We start from the raw sequence: 17,520 nt of genomic DNA, 5'->3' as shown, positions 1-17,520 counted from the left end.
TCTGCCTCAGTTCCCTTATCTGTAAAATGGGAATACGAATAGCATCTACCTTACAGGGATGTTGTGATGATAAAATGAGATAGTTTATAAAGCACTTTGTATACCTTCAAATGCTATGTAAATGTTAGCTATTATTATTATTATTATTATTATTATTATTATTTACACGGGAGACAGAACATTGAATTCAGGGAGTTAGTAGCTAGTAGACCAGTTTGGCTGGAACATGGGATCAAATCATCATAGATTTAGAGCTAACAGGAACCTTACAGGTAGAATCCAACCCCTTCGCTTTACAGATGAGGAAACTGAGGCCCACAAAGATTATTAAGTGACTTATCCAAGGTCACAGAAGGATAGTAAGTGGCAAAATCAGGATTCAAACCCAAGTCTGCTGACTATAAAGCTAGCAATCTTTCCACTATACCACATTGCCCATGATGGACTGCATAAAGAGAACAATATTATTTAAGTCTAGAAGGTATCCTGAAATCCTTGTATTCTCTTGTCCCATAATCTGAGAGCTTGGGGAAAGGGCTGGAGATTACTGGAGTCCTATTCTTCTATCCAAGCCCTACTCAGATGCTTCACTAAAGGATGGAGGCAGCTCTGGTTCATCAACAGCTATTAAAGCATGGTGCCTGGAATAGAGTGGATGCTTACCAAATGCTACTTATTAATTGATTGGCAGGTTCTGCCCAGCTGGAAAGTCTCCATGGTAGGCTGCCATCCTTGTCTAAGAACCAGCCTGTTGTTGTTCAGCTGTTTCAACTCTTCGTGACCCCATTTGGTGTTTTCTTGGCAAAGATACTGGAATGGTTTGCCATTTCCTTTTCCAGCTTATTTTACAGATGAGGAAACTGAGGCAAACAGGGTGAAGCGATTTGCCCAAGGTCACATAGCTAGTAAATGTCTGAGGCCAGATTTGAACTCAGTAAGATGAGTCTTCCTGACTTCAGACCGGGCATTCTATCCACCACCGACACCTACCCATCCTGGAGTCAGAAGACCAGTGTTCAACTCTCAGTTCTACCACTTACTATCTCTGTGACCCAAAAGGAAAGTCATTTCTCTCTAGGCCCCAGTTTCTTAATCTAAAAAATGAGGTTAGATTAGCAGATCTCTAAGATCTTCTCTAGCCGTAAATTCTGCGATTATGACTATTAATAATCTTTCCTCTTTAAACATCTTGTATAGAGAATGAGATAAAGTTTGTAAAGTGCTTTGTGCCATATAAATGTTAGCTATTATTTATATTTTTGTTTAAATTTATACAAATTTATATTTTTGTTGCAATGGAGATTATATTGTTATAGAAAGAAGCTAATTAAGCAACTAGACTATATTCTATGTACTCCAAGAAAGGGTCTCATTCAAACCATGTTTTTGTTATAAAGTTATGACACTGATCTATTTTTATGATCTAAATTCATTTTCTTTTTATAAAGACCTGCCAATCTAAGTATTCATTTGCATAAAGAGCTCATAATACTTTGGGGGGATTGGGGGAAGAATTGTAGCCAGCCTAATACTCTGAGACTTTTGAGATTCCTGTTTTAAATCACAAATCCAGTCATACCTGAATTATAATTACCTGCCATGTCTGAACTACCTTATAGGCCCCACTGTCCACCTGGTGGCAGCTATCAGAATTGCAAGCATAGTGCCTGGAAAGAAATGACCAGCTGCTAATGCATCACTCACCATTTGCTGAGCACCTAGGTAAACAATAAGCATTGTAAACCCACCACTATGATCTGCCTTCCTTCAGTCACTAAATAAGCCTCATTACACATCAAACTAGGTAGGGATGACCCATGGATGTCATCAAATGAGTGCTGAGGCAAACAGCTGCTAACTCTGCCACCCTCCCCTCCACCCCACCTTCTAGAAATGGCTAACATCTGGATCAAAGAAGATTTGGAATTGAGGTGAGGTTAGTGTTGCCATCAACACTGCTGTGGGATTGTCTAAGCTGATCCATCTTTTGGGAGGTTTAGTAGCAGGGAAAGGGAGGCAAGCTTCTGAAAAGTGGATAGCATTTCGGTTCTGTTGGCCTCACTCTTTAGTGTCTCCCCCCACCATCCCCACCCCCAACTCCGCCAAGGTCTGTCTGGCCTGGTCTTAGCCAGGAGTTCCCATGACCTGTTTGCATGTGGGTGTATGCAGTTAGGTACTATGCTGTTCTGAGACCCAAATACCACATCAAAGGAAGATCAGAATGATAATGATGGATCCCACAGTGCTAGTCTAGAGGTAGGTGGTATGGTATCTGATGCTCTGAAATGTGAATCAAACCCCTTGACCCTACAGAAAAGGGGTCATTTTTAACAAACCTTAAAAAGCTGAATTTCACTTTGATTACTATGTACCCAGCCAGAAAAGGAGTACTTTTGCAGTCTACATGTTTTAGGGGAAGGGGATCTTCCCAATTTAAACAAATTCAAAAGACCTCTCTTTGGCAAAAACAAACAAAAAAATCTCAGCAATGTTCAGTTTAGTCTGGGTTCCTGTGAAAAGAATCAAGCTTTCTTCCTTTAATATAAAATCCAGACCTTTATTTTTCAGACTTGTTGTAAGCTCCTTGAGGGCAGAAACTATCTTTACTTTTCTTTAAATCACCCCATGCTTCACACAGTGTCTGGCCCGTAATAAGCACTTAATAAATGCTTGTTTATTGATTGAGTTCCTACTGGGCTATGGATCAGGTGATTGATAAGAGCATTTTCACCCATTTCCAGCAGGATAGGAGGAGGGGCCCCACAGCTCGGCCTTCCTCTTATTCCTTTGCCTGGCATTTACAAATCTACAGCCAGGTGAGTGGAGAGTTTTGCTTATCTAATGCAATGAACCCAATGCTACCAATCGCTCCACAGCTAGCCTGCCTTGCCTCTAATTTCTCCTTCCCTCCCCTTTTCATTTTGACCGCCCAGCAGCACAGCAGGATGCATGGGGCTCTCATTTGTCCTGGAGCCAACATTTCCCCCAGAGGAACACACTCATGATCGTAATACAAGTCGGTGGGATATGGAGGTCGATGTATCAAATTTCACATTGTGAAATTAGTCCAGTATGGCAGGAATGTGTCTGTCTCACATATAAAGGGAGTATCTGTCTACTGATGTGTGCATTGCCCTTCCCAGAACTCAGGAACATCTCAAGGCTAACTTTTGCATCAGGGATGATGTAATTGTTTGGGCTTTCTATTTATCAGTCTCCAAGGAAACTCAACAATGACAAGGAAATAAAACAACTCTCATTTCAGATAAGCTGGGATGTTGGTTAGAAATATATAAAGTAACAGGTCCCTATCTAAGCTATTTTATTATGTATAGACTCTGATCTCATTCAAACTTTTTTTTTCTTTTATAGTTGGAAGGAGATTTTGTAAAGTTAAGGACTATGGGAAGTATACCATGACAAGTGAGTACTTGAACTAAAAGAAGAAATCCCTGAAATTAGAAAATAACATACAGAATATCTTTGTCTGTTCTGGATACTCATAGGTTCATAGATTGAAAGTTGGAAGAGATTTTAGAGTCCATATAACTCAGCCTCCTCACTTAATAAATGAGGAAGTATATTCCCAATTTAAAGTATTGAAACTTCCATGGGTGTGTTGTTTAATCTGATGATTTTAGGCGCACTAAGTGAATAGAACAGAATACTTCTCTGTAAGGCTTTCTATTTATATGAAGAAAGGCAGTGCGGCCCTAGTGCAGAGATAGCTAGGAGTAGGGTCAGCACAGGGCTTCCCAGTCCCAGCCCTGTTGCATACTCGCTGAGGGGCCATACACAAGGTCTTAAGCCTCTCCATCCATACCCCAGGCAGCTCAAGAGTTGATCCTCCTAGGAGGTAGTAGAAATTCCCCACACTAATAAAGTGTGAGGTCTGGATCAAAAAAAAATATTTGTATGATATTAGCCAGAATCCCTGAACTCCAGTGTGCTTTTAAAGACTTAGACAGTCTTTGTTATCTGGCATCTACATAATAACTCACATATAGTGCTTTAAAATTTGCAAAACAATTTACACATACTTTATCATTTGACACAACCCCATGAGATACATAGGGAAGTAATTACCCCCATTTTACAGATGAAGAAGCTGAGACTTAAATATTTATAGCAGCAGAGATTTATGGTTGAAGGGGATTTCAGGAGTCATCTAGTCCAACCACTTCATCTTATAGATTAGAGGTGAAATGATTTGCCCAAGGTTGTAATTATCAGAAGCAGGTCTTTGGAGTCCAGAAAGAGTGCTCTTTCTATTGTATCACACTAGTGAGGTGACTTGCCCAAGGTCACACAATTTGCGTGACTTAGAGGTTGGATCTGAACCTGGTTTTTCCAGACTCCAAATCCCTTATCCACCACTCCAAGTAGCCTCTACTTTTCCTTAGAGTGTTTGTGTCAGAGAATGAAGTCAAAGAAGTAAAATGATCCTTAAAAAGAATATGGGGATTCTCAAGTGCAATTTTTATTACCCTGCTGGGGCTAATATTTTTCCTGTAGGACATGATTTCTTAAATAATGCAAATCAAAGGGAAAATCTGATACTGAATACTCATTTTCCTCATGCTGCTTTTCAGGAATGTAATTAACGCTTAAAGCGAGGTTAACGTGGGGAGCCATGACCCGACTAACAAGAGATAGCAGCATTTTGCAACTCACTAATACCTTGATTCACTGCTAAGCACTAGCTGGAATGTTCACCTATACTAAACAAAATTTCATAATCTTCACAATTGGAGTTAACCCTGACCAAACAAGCTTGTAAATTAGTTTTCACAAATCCCTCTCTGAAGAAAAGAGCACTTGACTCACAAAGTCTGTACCAACCTTGTTGATATTTCCAATATTAACTATGGCACTTTCCAGAAATTACCCAAGTCTTTCAGCGGCTCACCAGAAAGATAAATATTTGCCTAAAACAAATATACAGGTTCTTCCATCAAGAGCCTCATGAACAATAATAATAATAATAATAATAATAATAATAATAATAATAATTAGGAAAAGCAATTGGATGCAGGGGGCATGACCATTGTCCAGATGGCCTCACTGTCCTGAGTTGGCATCTGCTCTAACAGATGGGAGAACCAGTCCAAACAAGAAACAAGGTAAAAGAAGAGGAGGAAAGGAGGCAGAGAGGGAGCAGAATGATTTCTTATAAGATGAAGGAAGAACAAAAGAAAATATTTCTATTCTGGCATTTAGCCACAAAATATGGACATGATAGACGACTATCCTTTAACTGGATTCATTTGGAGACCTGATTCATTGATCTTTTAAAAATTTCATTTTGACCAAGGGATTAATTAAGCCACAGTGAAATGGATGGCCCAGGGGAAAGGCCCAGGGTTTAGAGCCAGAGGACCTTAGTTCAAGGCCCTAAGCAGCCACTTACTACCCATGTGACTTTACAAAGGCCATTAAAATGAACGGGCTAGACTAGATGACTCACTCTGAGGTCCCTTCCAGCTCAAATATATGAAATCATGAGATATTTAGAAATCTCACCCTTATTATTTTATACAGGTCCTGAGTCTCTGGCCCATAGTATGGAAAAGCACTGGATCAGGAATAAGGAAATAAGTGTTGGAGAAAATCTCTTACTGCCATTTAATATCACGGGAAAGTCACTTAATGTTTCTGAGCCTCAGTTTCCCACTTGCCTCACAGTTTGTTTCTGATGAAAGCACTTTGGAAACCTTAAAATGCTATGGAAATGTGAGCCATTATTCTTTTTCTTTCCTAGAACTGTCATGAATTATTTTACCTGAAATCTAGTTCATATTGGACTGTCCTTTATTAGGCTAGGTTCGTTAACTTCCCTAAGAAATAATTATAACTTTTCCTTATTACCTATGCTTAAATCTCTCTGTGTTTTGCTTGTGTCTGTCTATCTGTATCTTGGTGTAGGTCTCGCTACTTTCTTTTCTCCAGTCTCCTCTACCTCTTTCTGGTCCCACAGTCACCTTTCCTGTTTTCCATGCATCCCTAAGACAGGAGTTACAGGGGCAAGAAATATGAAGTTAAGGATTCAGCAGACCCAGGATCTATTCCCTGCTCTGATTCTACCTTGCTGTGTGACCTCAGGTCTGTGTTCTGGTTCTACATCTATAAAATGAGCAGGTTGTAAAAATGAGATCGTACTCCCTTGGTCCCTTACAGGTCTATGAGTCCTCAATTTCCAAAATGGAAGAAGAAGACAAATACCAGATGATTAAGTTTCCAAAATGGAAGAACAAGATACAGATTGCCCCAGTAAGAAACCGTCCGGGAGCACTCCTATCCAAGTACCCCTGGGGTACTAGAATATAGTCAGATTATAAATCAATAGAATATCAATTCCTCAGGGGCAGGGACAATTTTGATTCCACCTTTATATCCTCCAGACATAAAAGAGTACTTTATACACTGTAGATGCCTAATATATGTTTATTGAATTGAATTCTGCTGTTGCTTTAAAAACATGGAAAAGAGACGAGAGAGTGATAACGAACTGCTACTTACTTGGGGTTCAGAAGCTAAATTCATTTTGTATGGATGGCGTTTCCCTTCCTCTGTCACAAGGGGAGACCAGATTTTATGTTCACTCCTGCAACAGATGGAATTATTTCAACCACAGGGTTAAGTAAAAAGTAGGGACTAGAAATAATGAAGCACAAATAAACTTCTCAGTGACAGAGAGACAGAAACAAGGAAGGGGGGGGGCAAGCATTTATATGACACCTAGTACCTGGCACTGTGCTAAATGCTTTACAAACAGCATCTCATTGATCCTTATAACAACCCATCAGTGTAGGTGCTGTTATTATCTCCAATTTACAGTTGAGGAAACTGATGCAAACACAGGTTAAGTGACTTGCCCAGGGTCACACAGAAAGGTTAAATTTTAATCACGGCAAAAACAAAGCATCAATTCCAAAGCTAACCTTTAAAACATATAAGTACTCATTGTGAGTAAGGACTGTTTGTCAAAGAAGTAGCTGACTCAAGGAACTTCATAATAAATGCACTGAAGTAAGTATTTCGTGCCTAGTGCTGCCTATACTAATACTATAGGGAGGAGGGTCTATGGATCAAATTGACTCAGTCTAATTTCATCTGACTCTTGAAACAAGTACCAGGAAGTGATAAATACAGTTTATTAATGCCTATAGTCACAAAAACACAACAAAGATGCAGAATTTTGAGTAGGCAGATGCTTATTTGTTTAAATGGCAGCCTTAGAAGTCTTATAAGTGCCAATATCCTAAAAAAGACCAAAATGATGATGATGGACTATGAAATCAAACCATCATTCCTAAGTAAGGGACAAATCTTTCTATTTGCCAGAGACAGAACTTAAGAGTTTATTGCCAAAGAAAATGCAGAGATACCCTAAATATTAATGATCTTATACTTTAGGTAGGAATTAAATTCCTCGGCAAGTGACTGCCTACTTTAAAAAAATGTTTGTTCTTAGAGATCTCTTCATCTGTTTTGCTTGTACCTGTCTACCTCACTGTAACTTCCTGATGTGTGTCTTTCTACCCTCTTTTTCCCATTTCACTCCACCTCTCTCCCTTAATTAGTCATAACACAGGGGACAGCTGTAGTACAGTAGAAAGACTTGAAGTCAGGAAAGGCTCGAATACCACCTCTGCCAATCACTAGTTGGGTGACCTGAAGCCTTACTCTCTCTTTGTGGCCTGGTTTCCTAACCTTAAAATGGAGATAATATTTGTAGTACTTACACCACAAGACTGTTGTGAGGACCAGTTATATGTAAAGTGCTTTGCAAATTTTAAAACACTTTATAAAATCACAGAACTGAAATATGTTTTTATTATTTACGCCATCAGTTGAATTGGTTTTATGTTCCCTGGTCTTCATTTTACTTTATTTTTTAAATTAAAAATTTTTTTCAAAGGAAGATCCACCTACTTCCCCTGTCACCTCCATTCCCCAACCCCCAATTGATAAGAAAACAATAACAATAACAACAACAAATCTGTTACAAAATGCATAGTCAAGAAAAACAAATTTCTGAATTGGTCATGTCCAAAAACAAAGTATCAATTTGTACCCTGAGTCCTTCACCTCTCTAGCTGGAGGTGAGTAGTATGTTTCATCTTGAGCATCCTCGAATCACGATTGATTATTGTGTTAATCCAAGTTTTAAGTCTTTCAAAGTTGTTTGTCTTTGCTGTTGCTAAACTGTTCTGCTTCTGCTCATTTCATTCTTTTTCAATTCATGTAAGTCTTCTCAGGTTTCTCTCAAAGTTCCCTTCATCATTTCTTACAGCCCAGTGAAATTCCTTCACATTCATATATAAACTATAACTTGTTTAGCCATTCCCAAATTGATGGGCACCCCCTGAATTTCTAATTCTTTGCCATTGCAAAAATAGCTGGTATAAGTACTTTTGTACATGTAGTTCCCTATTCTCTTCCTTTGATCACTTTGGGCTATACCTGGTCTTAAAAATCGGGGCAGCTAAGTGGCACGATGGATAGAACACCAGCCCTGCAGTCAGGAGGACGTGAGTTCAAATCAGGCCTCACTTACTCTCTGTGTGACCCTGTCACCTCAATTGCCTCCAAAAAAGAAAGAAATTGGTGAAATACATTTCCCTTTCTCTCCAACAATTTATCTTTCTCTCCCTCTACTGCACAACTAAATTAAGTTGCTCTTTACTTATGTGGCTTTCAACTGTTTTTTTTTCTTTCTTTCTACATCAGTGGCCTCTCAATAGGAGAATAGCTTTCCCATTCCTGTTGTAGAAGATATAGGAAATCTATTCTCAAGGCTTCAAATCTAGTTGAACAGGATAGTACTAACACACATGAGACAACCAGAGGCAATTTCAAGTTAGTGTTAATGATGCAAGAATTCAGAGTATGGGAAAGTACACATCATTATTGTATGACCTTAGGCAGGCTGCTCCTCATCTTCTGGGACCTGGATATCCCAACTGTAAAATGAGGAGAATGGACCGTTTGGCTGCTAAGGGCCCTTTCAGCTCTAACAGCCTGTGATTCTATCAGCTCCTAAAATTCCACATCCCCATGAATCTTTCCCAGATGAAATGGAGAATGGAGCAAACTACCATCCCATATGCAACTCCCATGAGTCTCTCCTCACTCTCTACGTCATAAGTACATTTACCGCAAGACTTGAACTTAATGAAAATGCTGAAAGTGATAGACAGTATTTGTTACATGTTCTGGTTTATTTCAGTATTGTTCCTATCACACTAAGCTTCTGGTCTTGCTGGTAATCCTGATACACCATGGGCAGACAATTGATGGGCTTTAGGATGACAAGAGTCAAGGGTAGTAAGCTATAGTGAGAATAGCTCAGACTCGGAAGACCTGGCTTTGAGTCCTACCTTCCCTCTTTTTCCCTTAGAAAGGCAAGTGACCTAATCGTTCTAAGGCTCCTTTCTATTCTCTGTTCAAAGGGGATGATGATAGTTGTATTAACTATATAACAACTCTTTATACATTATAAAATAGTAAAGTAGAATTGCAAGCTACTAGAATTATACCAAAAAAGCAGCAAAGGAGTCTCTGAATTACGTCAATTTTATTTCCTAATGACAAGTTCTATAAACGTGCAAATGCTAGTATCATGGACAGAAAGAATCATGGAAATTCAGTTTAGTAGGGCATTTGGAGGACATGTTCACCAAAGCGAGGCATGATTCCAGGCCATAAGGGCTCCTTAGCTCAGAAGGTTGTCTTCCACTTCTTGTCTTCCTAGAGCAATTTGTCTGGCTCTCTGTTTTGTCCCTATCACACTAGATTTTGAATAATTCAGATGTGTATACATGGGTCATCCCCTACCCTCCAATACAATACCCCTTCAGCTAGGATGTAAGTTCTCTGAAGGCAAGTGCCAAGTCATTTTTTAAAACTTTGTATTAGGTTTTATCACAATACCTGGCACACAGTGGGAGGTAGAAATGTGTGGAAGGAATATTGGCATTAAAACTTACAAAATTTCTGTGAAATGAATGGAAAATTCTATTTGTTTCTAGGCCTTACCTGCCAACTGTGAGGGTTATGTCATCTATGCAGCTCTTGATTTTATTCTGGGCTTCCAAGTGAGTCATGTTGCTGGTATTTTCTCCATCAATGGCCAAGATAACATCTCCAATACATACATTAGCCAGTGCTGCTTTGCTTCCTGGAGTAACCTGAGGAAGAGGGGACAGCATGTCAGTCAATTAAGAGCTATTTACACCTGAATAAATTATCTTCCCTCCTGATCAAATATTCATTGATTTGGAGTAGCAGGTCATTTGTCCTAAAATAGAAGACAATTTTCAAAAGATACTTAACTGCTTAAAATTATAAGTTTAAGTAACTGAAAAAGTAAAATCAGTACGCTCATTTAGTCCTGGCAGGGCAGGCAGGATAGCAAAAAGAATACTTGACTTTCAACCGAGAAGACTTAGAATTTAAATTTGAGATCTGCCGCCCGTGGTTATGTAACTTAAAGCAAGTCACTGGATTTCTCTGAGCATTGGTCTCCTTGCCTGTGAAATGGGGCTAATACTTGCATTACCTACCTCATGAGGGTATTGTGAGGTAGGATGGAATGACAGCATTATTTCTACTCATCCCGGCTCTGCCAGTTAGGGCTGTGTAACATATTGGAGCTGTGATTTTCTAGTCCATAAAAATGGGGCAACATCATTGCAACCTACCTCACAGGGCTGCTGTGTGGGAAGTGCTCTACAAAATACGACTACATTACAGGATCAAATAAGAAGTATATCAGAGCAATTTGAAGCCATAATACTCCCTGTCAATAGCTCTTTAATCATCCAGTGGTCCGTTGTTGAAGCAGAATCCTTCTGTGCAGAAGCCAGCTCATCTCACCTTCCCTTTTCTTCAGCAAAGGAAACCCGGCCCAGGTTGGGGACAGGCCATGTGACAGGAGGGATTAGCAGTCGGGGCCCACTATATCTTCTTCCAACTTACACTCTCACAAGAGAATGTTACTGAAACACACCCAAGCGAACAAGGCTCAGAAAACAAGGTATCGTCTCTCTTGCCGTCTCTGCTGTCTCTGGTCTCACCTCGGGTCCTTCGATTTGCTCTTTCTGGAGGGAATGAAGGCCAGCCAGGATTCACAGAAACTGTCTTGTTCTGATCCCACTAGTAGATGTGGAGCATGACGAAGGGAACAATCCATGGAGCGCATAAGAAAGAACTTCTATCTAACGTGAGACAGCTTGGTCTGCTGGATGGAGGGGAGCCAGCCAAAGTTGAGTTTGATTCCCACCCAGGACAGAGCCCCTTAACTTCCCTCTGCCTCAGTTTCTTTGTCTACAAAATGGGGAGAAGAGTTCCTTCCTCACAGTGTTGTAGTGAAGATCAAAAGAGAGTAGATGTAAATGGTTTTGCAAACCTTAAAGGACTACATATCAATAATCAGCTGTGGTTTTCGTTTCACACTCATGTAATTCTTCAGGTTTTTGCAAAATGCTTTCCTCAAAACCAACTTACAACAGTTGTTATAAATATTCTGCAGGTGAGAAAACTAATGAGGGGGTGGACTTGCTAACAATCCTAGGAGCCTTAGAATCACGTGAGACCTGAGGGATCCTTTTGTCTGACCTAGTCAGTGTCACAGCTGGAGATTGAGCCTAAAGTCTTCTGACTCCAAGTTCTATATTCTTTCAATTTTATTGATATTTATGTAAAATAAAAGACATAGTCTTTGCCCTGGGAGTTTACGGTCTAGTTGAGTAAACTCCGTATGCTCACAGACAATGAAAACTTACAACATAACATATCAAAGACTTAACTTGAGAGACGCCCTACAAGAGTAGTTAGGCATGTTCAAGGGAAAAGAGGGAAAGGCAGTGCTATTTCTACTAAATTTGGCCATAAATTCCATGAAAGAGAAGTAGACATGGAGTACAAAGACCTAGGCCCAAATCCTGGCTCTGCCGATTATGTCTAGGAGCCTTCAGTTTCCCAGTCTGTAAAATGGGGTAATAACATTCCAACCTACCTCACAGGGTTGTTATGTGGGAAGTGCTTTGTAAACTATGAACTGAAGAAATATGAGCAATTATTACATTATAGTCAAGAAAACGGAGAATCTGCTCTTGGAATTGCCTTGTCTATGGGCGGGGGCCAGGCTAAAGGCTTACAGCAGACACAGTCACCTCTACCAGCAACTTGGAGTAGTCTCCATGGGTTATAGGCATTTGGACGAAGGGCAGGCAATTCAACAAACTTTTATTGAGCACTTCATCTGTACAAAATTCTTCCCCTTAGGTATTGTGGGGAATAGGACAATGGTTCCTTCCTGCCCTCAGCCAGTTTATTTTATTGAGGGTCAGTCAGGCTCATGAGAATTCCCACGAGTTCTCAGACAGAGCCAAAAGAACCCTAAAGATAATCTAGTGCAGGGATGGAGAACCTGTGGCCTAAAATTTGGATTTGTTCAGTAAAATTTGGATTTAATCAAAAGACCACACTTCAGGACGCAGAAGGCCACTTGTGGCCTTAAGGGCCTCAGGTTCCTCACCCTTGATCTAGTCCAATCCACTCATTTTACAGAAATAGAAGAGGAGGCTTCAAGTGGTTAAGAGACTTGCTGGTTTGTGGCATGGCCACCGGTGGGAGAAGGCTGAACTGAAGCCAGGAAAACCTGGGTTTGAATCCTCACTCAGAAATTTTAGGCAAAATATGTGATGTCTCTGGACCTCACCTTTTTTATCTATAAAATGGACATAAAAAATATTTGCAGTACCTAACTTACGGATTCTTATTAGGAACATTCTATGTCATCTTTTAAATGCTATGTAAACATAAGATTTTTATTATCGTTTGTTAATTTAGATGTTCTAGACTCTGCACTAATCTCTCAATTAGACTTCTTCACAAAGGCAAGTCAGCCCATATTGGGTCTGCTAGTGACAGGTACCCAAGGTTTTTCCTTGGAAAGTTAAAGTTCCAGCCTTTTCAGAAAGCAATGGTTGGGTAATTATTCAAAATGCAATCTCTGGACACAATCATCATTGTTAACTGTAACTGGTAATTATCACTCCCTTTTCAAGGAAGTTGTCAAGAAGAAGTTGTCACAGAAAAATTTTGTAAATTCAAGTCAATTACTTAACCCATGTGGACTTTAGTTCCTCCATTTGTAAAATACAGGAAATATCAGTTTTCTCCCCTCCCTTCTTCAGCAAATGACATGGCATGGTCTTAGAGAATCTGCAGAGCGTGGAAAACAATCCCACTATAGCCTTGTATTAATTCCTTGGTGGTTTTCCCATCCATGACTGCCAAGGAGATCGTGACCTCTTCAGTCAAATGCAAAGCTCATCTGCCCATCATCTTCTAGACTAAAATACTATAATGATGTTCTTCTTGGTGTGACCCTTGAATGGAGACATGCTGAGTAGACCCCTTCTCTTTCAGGGTTGGGGCCAGGCTACTGGGAGCATCACCACAAAAATGCCCTGATGAATTTCATTCCAGTAAATGTTGGGATAGATTCACTGAATAAATGCTATTCTGATGGGTCCTTCTCTTTCATTCTATTCCAGTCCTTTTCACTTTATCCCCTTGTGGCAGCTGAGATCAGCTATTGCTGCTAATATTTCCCAGATGACCAATTTCACTGGATGAGAGGATGAGGGCATTTTCGAAATACAGTCACTTTCCCAAAAAAACTTCTTACTTTTTTCATGTTCAGACAAGGGCCTTGCTCCATTGACCTTTGGGGAGATGTTGTACAAAGCTCACTTATTCCAAGATGGTGGTGGGTTTTTTTAAAAGTCAGAAATGGCCTGATAACCTTTAAGGGGTCCGTTTTTAAGCATGCCCTCAGGGTTTCAGGGCAAAGAGCACATACCATAAACACAAATTACTATATTGCTGGATTTCCAAACTGTCAAGCAACATGTTACTCTTGCCAATCTCATTCCAGCATCTCTTGCCCCTCCTCTTCCTGCCCTTTTGTCAGTTGCTGGGAGAAGAAAAAAACAGTCAACATAAACTACGCAGCCACTTGGGCTAGGGTGCGGACAGGATCAGGGCTTCTGGTAACAAGGATGGGGGAAATGAAAGATTGAAATGGAAAAAGGAATTCACCAAGACAGACATCTTAGAGATTTGGAAAGCAAACAGTGCCATAAGGAAAATATGAAAGAAAAGTGATTACTAGATGCTCTGGAGAGAACTGATAGGAAAATGTATACAAGAATTACACGAGATGAAATTTCATGAAGAAGTTGAAATCACAGGTCAGGTCAACCAAAATATCAAAAAGCTATAACGGGGTCTAACTCCAAGGGGTCCAAGGCAAGATGTCTGGAGGAAGAACTAGAAATTGATGTGCGAGAGAAAAAAGAAAAAAAAAACCCAAACTTGCCAATTTAAGGCTAAATATCCCTATTTAAACTTCAAATCCCTACGACCACAGACTAGTCTGGTATGAGTCCAAGCAGCCGAAAGCAAAAGGGGAAATTGAGGTCATTACCTTAATAATTCAAACAACAACAACAACAAAAGGTGGCCATTTGGATTACATGAAAAGAAATGATCTCTCCCCTGGCAATGACAGCCAATGCAAATGTGTAATTTTTTCTTTTTTGTTTTGGCTACAGACACTCAGCCACTGATGAAAAATATATGAAAACTTACCTGGTCTAATAGTAGATTGCATTTATATGTGTGTGTCATTGAGGATATAAATATTCACAGATCAGAAACTGCTAATGAAAAGAGAATCATGCATTTATAATGTACTTTTACCTCTATTATTTCATTTGGTTCTTGAATTAGTATTGAAAGGTGAGTGATGAAGGCATTATCATGCTCATTTTACAGATTCCCAGGGAGGGAAAGTGATTCAGTGAGTTACTTGGCAGAGAGATAAGCCCTGATGCAGAGTCAGGCTACCTACTACTACTACTACTACTACTACTACTACTACTACTACTATGATTACAACCACTACAATTACAACTTCAGCTACGGATTCAAAGTCTTAGAGAGCTCACTGCCTTCATTTTACAGATGAGGAAAGTGAGGACCACAGAGAGGATATGACTTGCCCAAACTCATACAACTGATTGAACCAGGACATACAGCTTGTATGTACTTGAAGCAGGATTCAAACTTATATCTTCCTGCCTCCAAGTCCATCACACTATCTACTATATCACTGAACTGCACACAATGTCTATTGCATGACCTCTAAGGTTCCTTCTCACTTTAATGCTCAAGGGAGTAAATGATAGCTATGGTTTCTGTGATTTTAAGACGCCAGCTAGGCTCCTTCCCCTGTCCTGGGTTACTCCTGTACCACATGTGATAAGAAGCATCTATTAACATGCTTTGTGATGGTGCTATAATTAGGAAAGACACCTGATCGTTCTTTCTATTTAAAAGATGTTTTGTGTATCACATATATAAATCACTCAACTAGGAAAGGATGGCAGGTACACACATGAGTACCAGAAATAGGAATATGATGCAAGTGGTATTTAAATACACAAAGATAATTAATTCACTCGACAAACATTTATTTATCCATTAAACAACCAGTATGTATTTACTGAACATTTACTATAAGCTCTGCACTATGTGAGCTCTATTCTGTGAAAATCACAGATATGATATAGAATAATCTCTAAGGTGGAAGACTCTAGGTGTGGAATGGTACATACATATACTGCCAGATGAAGCCGAGGTGTCGGTTTTGCTGAACTTTTTTATTTTTCTTTTTTATTCTTTGTTTTAAAAGATGGCTTGCTGGGAAGGAGAAGAGGGAAGGATATGTTTGTAAATGAAGATCATGGAAAAACAAAAGAGAACAAAAAAAATCAGACAGTCTTTGTCATTGGGGATCTTATACTGTGGCCAGGGAGTCAATATCTTCTTTCACCTAAAGCAGTTATTAAGTGCTTACTAGATACTAATGGAGGTATAAAGATTAAATAGACCTCTCCTGCTTCCACACTCTTAAAAACACAACATATAAAAGTTAACTATAAATAAGTGTATACCAACACAAAACTAGATAACAACCAACAACCCCTTAAGTTCAAGACCCTGTGCTAGGCTCTGGAGCTACAAAAAATAGTCCCTACACAAAGGAATTTACATTCTGCTGGAGAATACAGCATATCCTATTTGAAATGTGAGATTTCATTGTACTGACTATATAGAGTGTTACAAAAATTCAAGGAGTGTGAAAAGTCATAGGCCTCAGACCTGGAAGGGACCTGAAAGATCATCTGGGCCAAATCCCCACTTTTACATATGAGGAAACTGAGGCTCAGAGAGTAGGAGTGATTTGCCATTGTTCATGCAGTTAAGTGGCAGGGTAAGGATTTGGCACCAGATCTTCTGAATCCAAGTTCAGTGCTCTTCACACTTGGTGTGGAATAGATTGTAAAGTGAAGGTGCTGTGGGGAATTTAAGTGGGTTCAAATCGGACCTCAAAATGTAGGATTCGTACTGGTGGGGAGAAGACATTGCTGTTATATACTTAGCCTCCCACACCTTAATTTGCCCCTCCCCCACCTCAGACATCCCATTGAATGCCAGGAAAATTGTTGGGCATTTATAACTGCCATCTGTGACAACTGATGCCAGCTGCTATATGCCTCCTCCCTCACAGAGCCTGTCTAAGGGGCATTCATTTGAGCTTTTTCGGGCCGGATACCTGTAATGTGTTCCTGGGGATTCAAAAATATTTGGGAACAGTTTTTGTAGTTCCAGGCTAAAGCTAAATCTCCCAGATGAATCAGTAAGCATTGTGAAAACCCCCTCCCTTAAGCACTGTGGAGATGGGGGTGGGGGTGGGAGTATTGGCAAAAAGTCAACAGATGGGCTGGAAGATCATAGCATGAATGACTTAGAATTATAAGGGGCCACGGAGGTCATCCAGTCCAACCCCCTCCCTCATTTTACAGATGAGGAAACTGAGGACCCAGGAAATTAAGTGATTTGCTCGAGGATGTAATAGCAGAGGACGATGCATAGGATTTAGCACTAGAAGTATCCTCAGCGTTCATGTAGTCCAACACCCACTTCCCAACACACACACACATCTTCATTTTACAGATGAGGAAACTGAGGCCTGAGGGGATGGTATTAAGGAACTTGCTCAGAGGTACGCAGGTGGCGGCATTTAAACTCGGGACTTATGATTCCTGAGCAAGTGATGGTCTTTTCCACTGGAGCCAAAAGTCTCCTGCTGGAAAGTAGAAGATAAGCTAGTTTTTGCCACTTTGAGTAACACAACTTTCCCGCTTGGGAGGCTGGGACAATGACTGGAGTAGAAAGGATGCAAGCCAGTAATAAACAAATAAATGAATAAACAAACAAAAAAAATCAACGGGGGCGGGGGAAGTGAAGTGAAAACCCACATTGTTATTCAGCCTTCAATTGCAGGTGTGCCTTAGAAACTTCAGTCAACTCACTCCATCCAGCAAAGTTGGGAAGGAAATTAATGTTCCACTCCCAGGATCAGGAGCAACACCCCTA

At 40.0% G+C, this 17,520-nt stretch overlaps 1 protein-coding gene across 1 annotated transcript in view; it reads right to left on the bottom strand.

The window, feature by feature from the left end:
* The window catches only part of PDLIM1 (PDZ and LIM domain 1), a 46,292-nt gene that overhangs the window by 27,930 nt on the left and 842 nt on the right, over nucleotides 1-17,520 (bottom strand). Inside the window, exons 2-3 of the mRNA XM_020996812.2 lie at nucleotides 10,042-10,193; nucleotides 6,520-6,604 (exon numbers count right to left, since the gene is read on the bottom strand). Of these exons, the coding sequence (XP_020852471.1) occupies nucleotides 6,520-6,604; nucleotides 10,042-10,193 (237 nt within the window). The remainder of the gene's footprint in view (nucleotides 1-6,519; nucleotides 6,605-10,041; nucleotides 10,194-17,520) is intronic.

Source organism: Phascolarctos cinereus, unplaced genomic scaffold, assembly GCF_003287225.1.
Source record: "Phascolarctos cinereus isolate Bilbo 61053 unplaced genomic scaffold, phaCin_HiC Scaffold_3;HRSCAF=262, whole genome shotgun sequence".
Classification (NCBI taxonomy): Eukaryota; Metazoa; Chordata; class Mammalia; order Diprotodontia; family Phascolarctidae; genus Phascolarctos; species Phascolarctos cinereus.
Note: the sequence above shows the minus strand (reverse complement) of the source record. Positions and strands in the feature narration are given on the sequence as shown.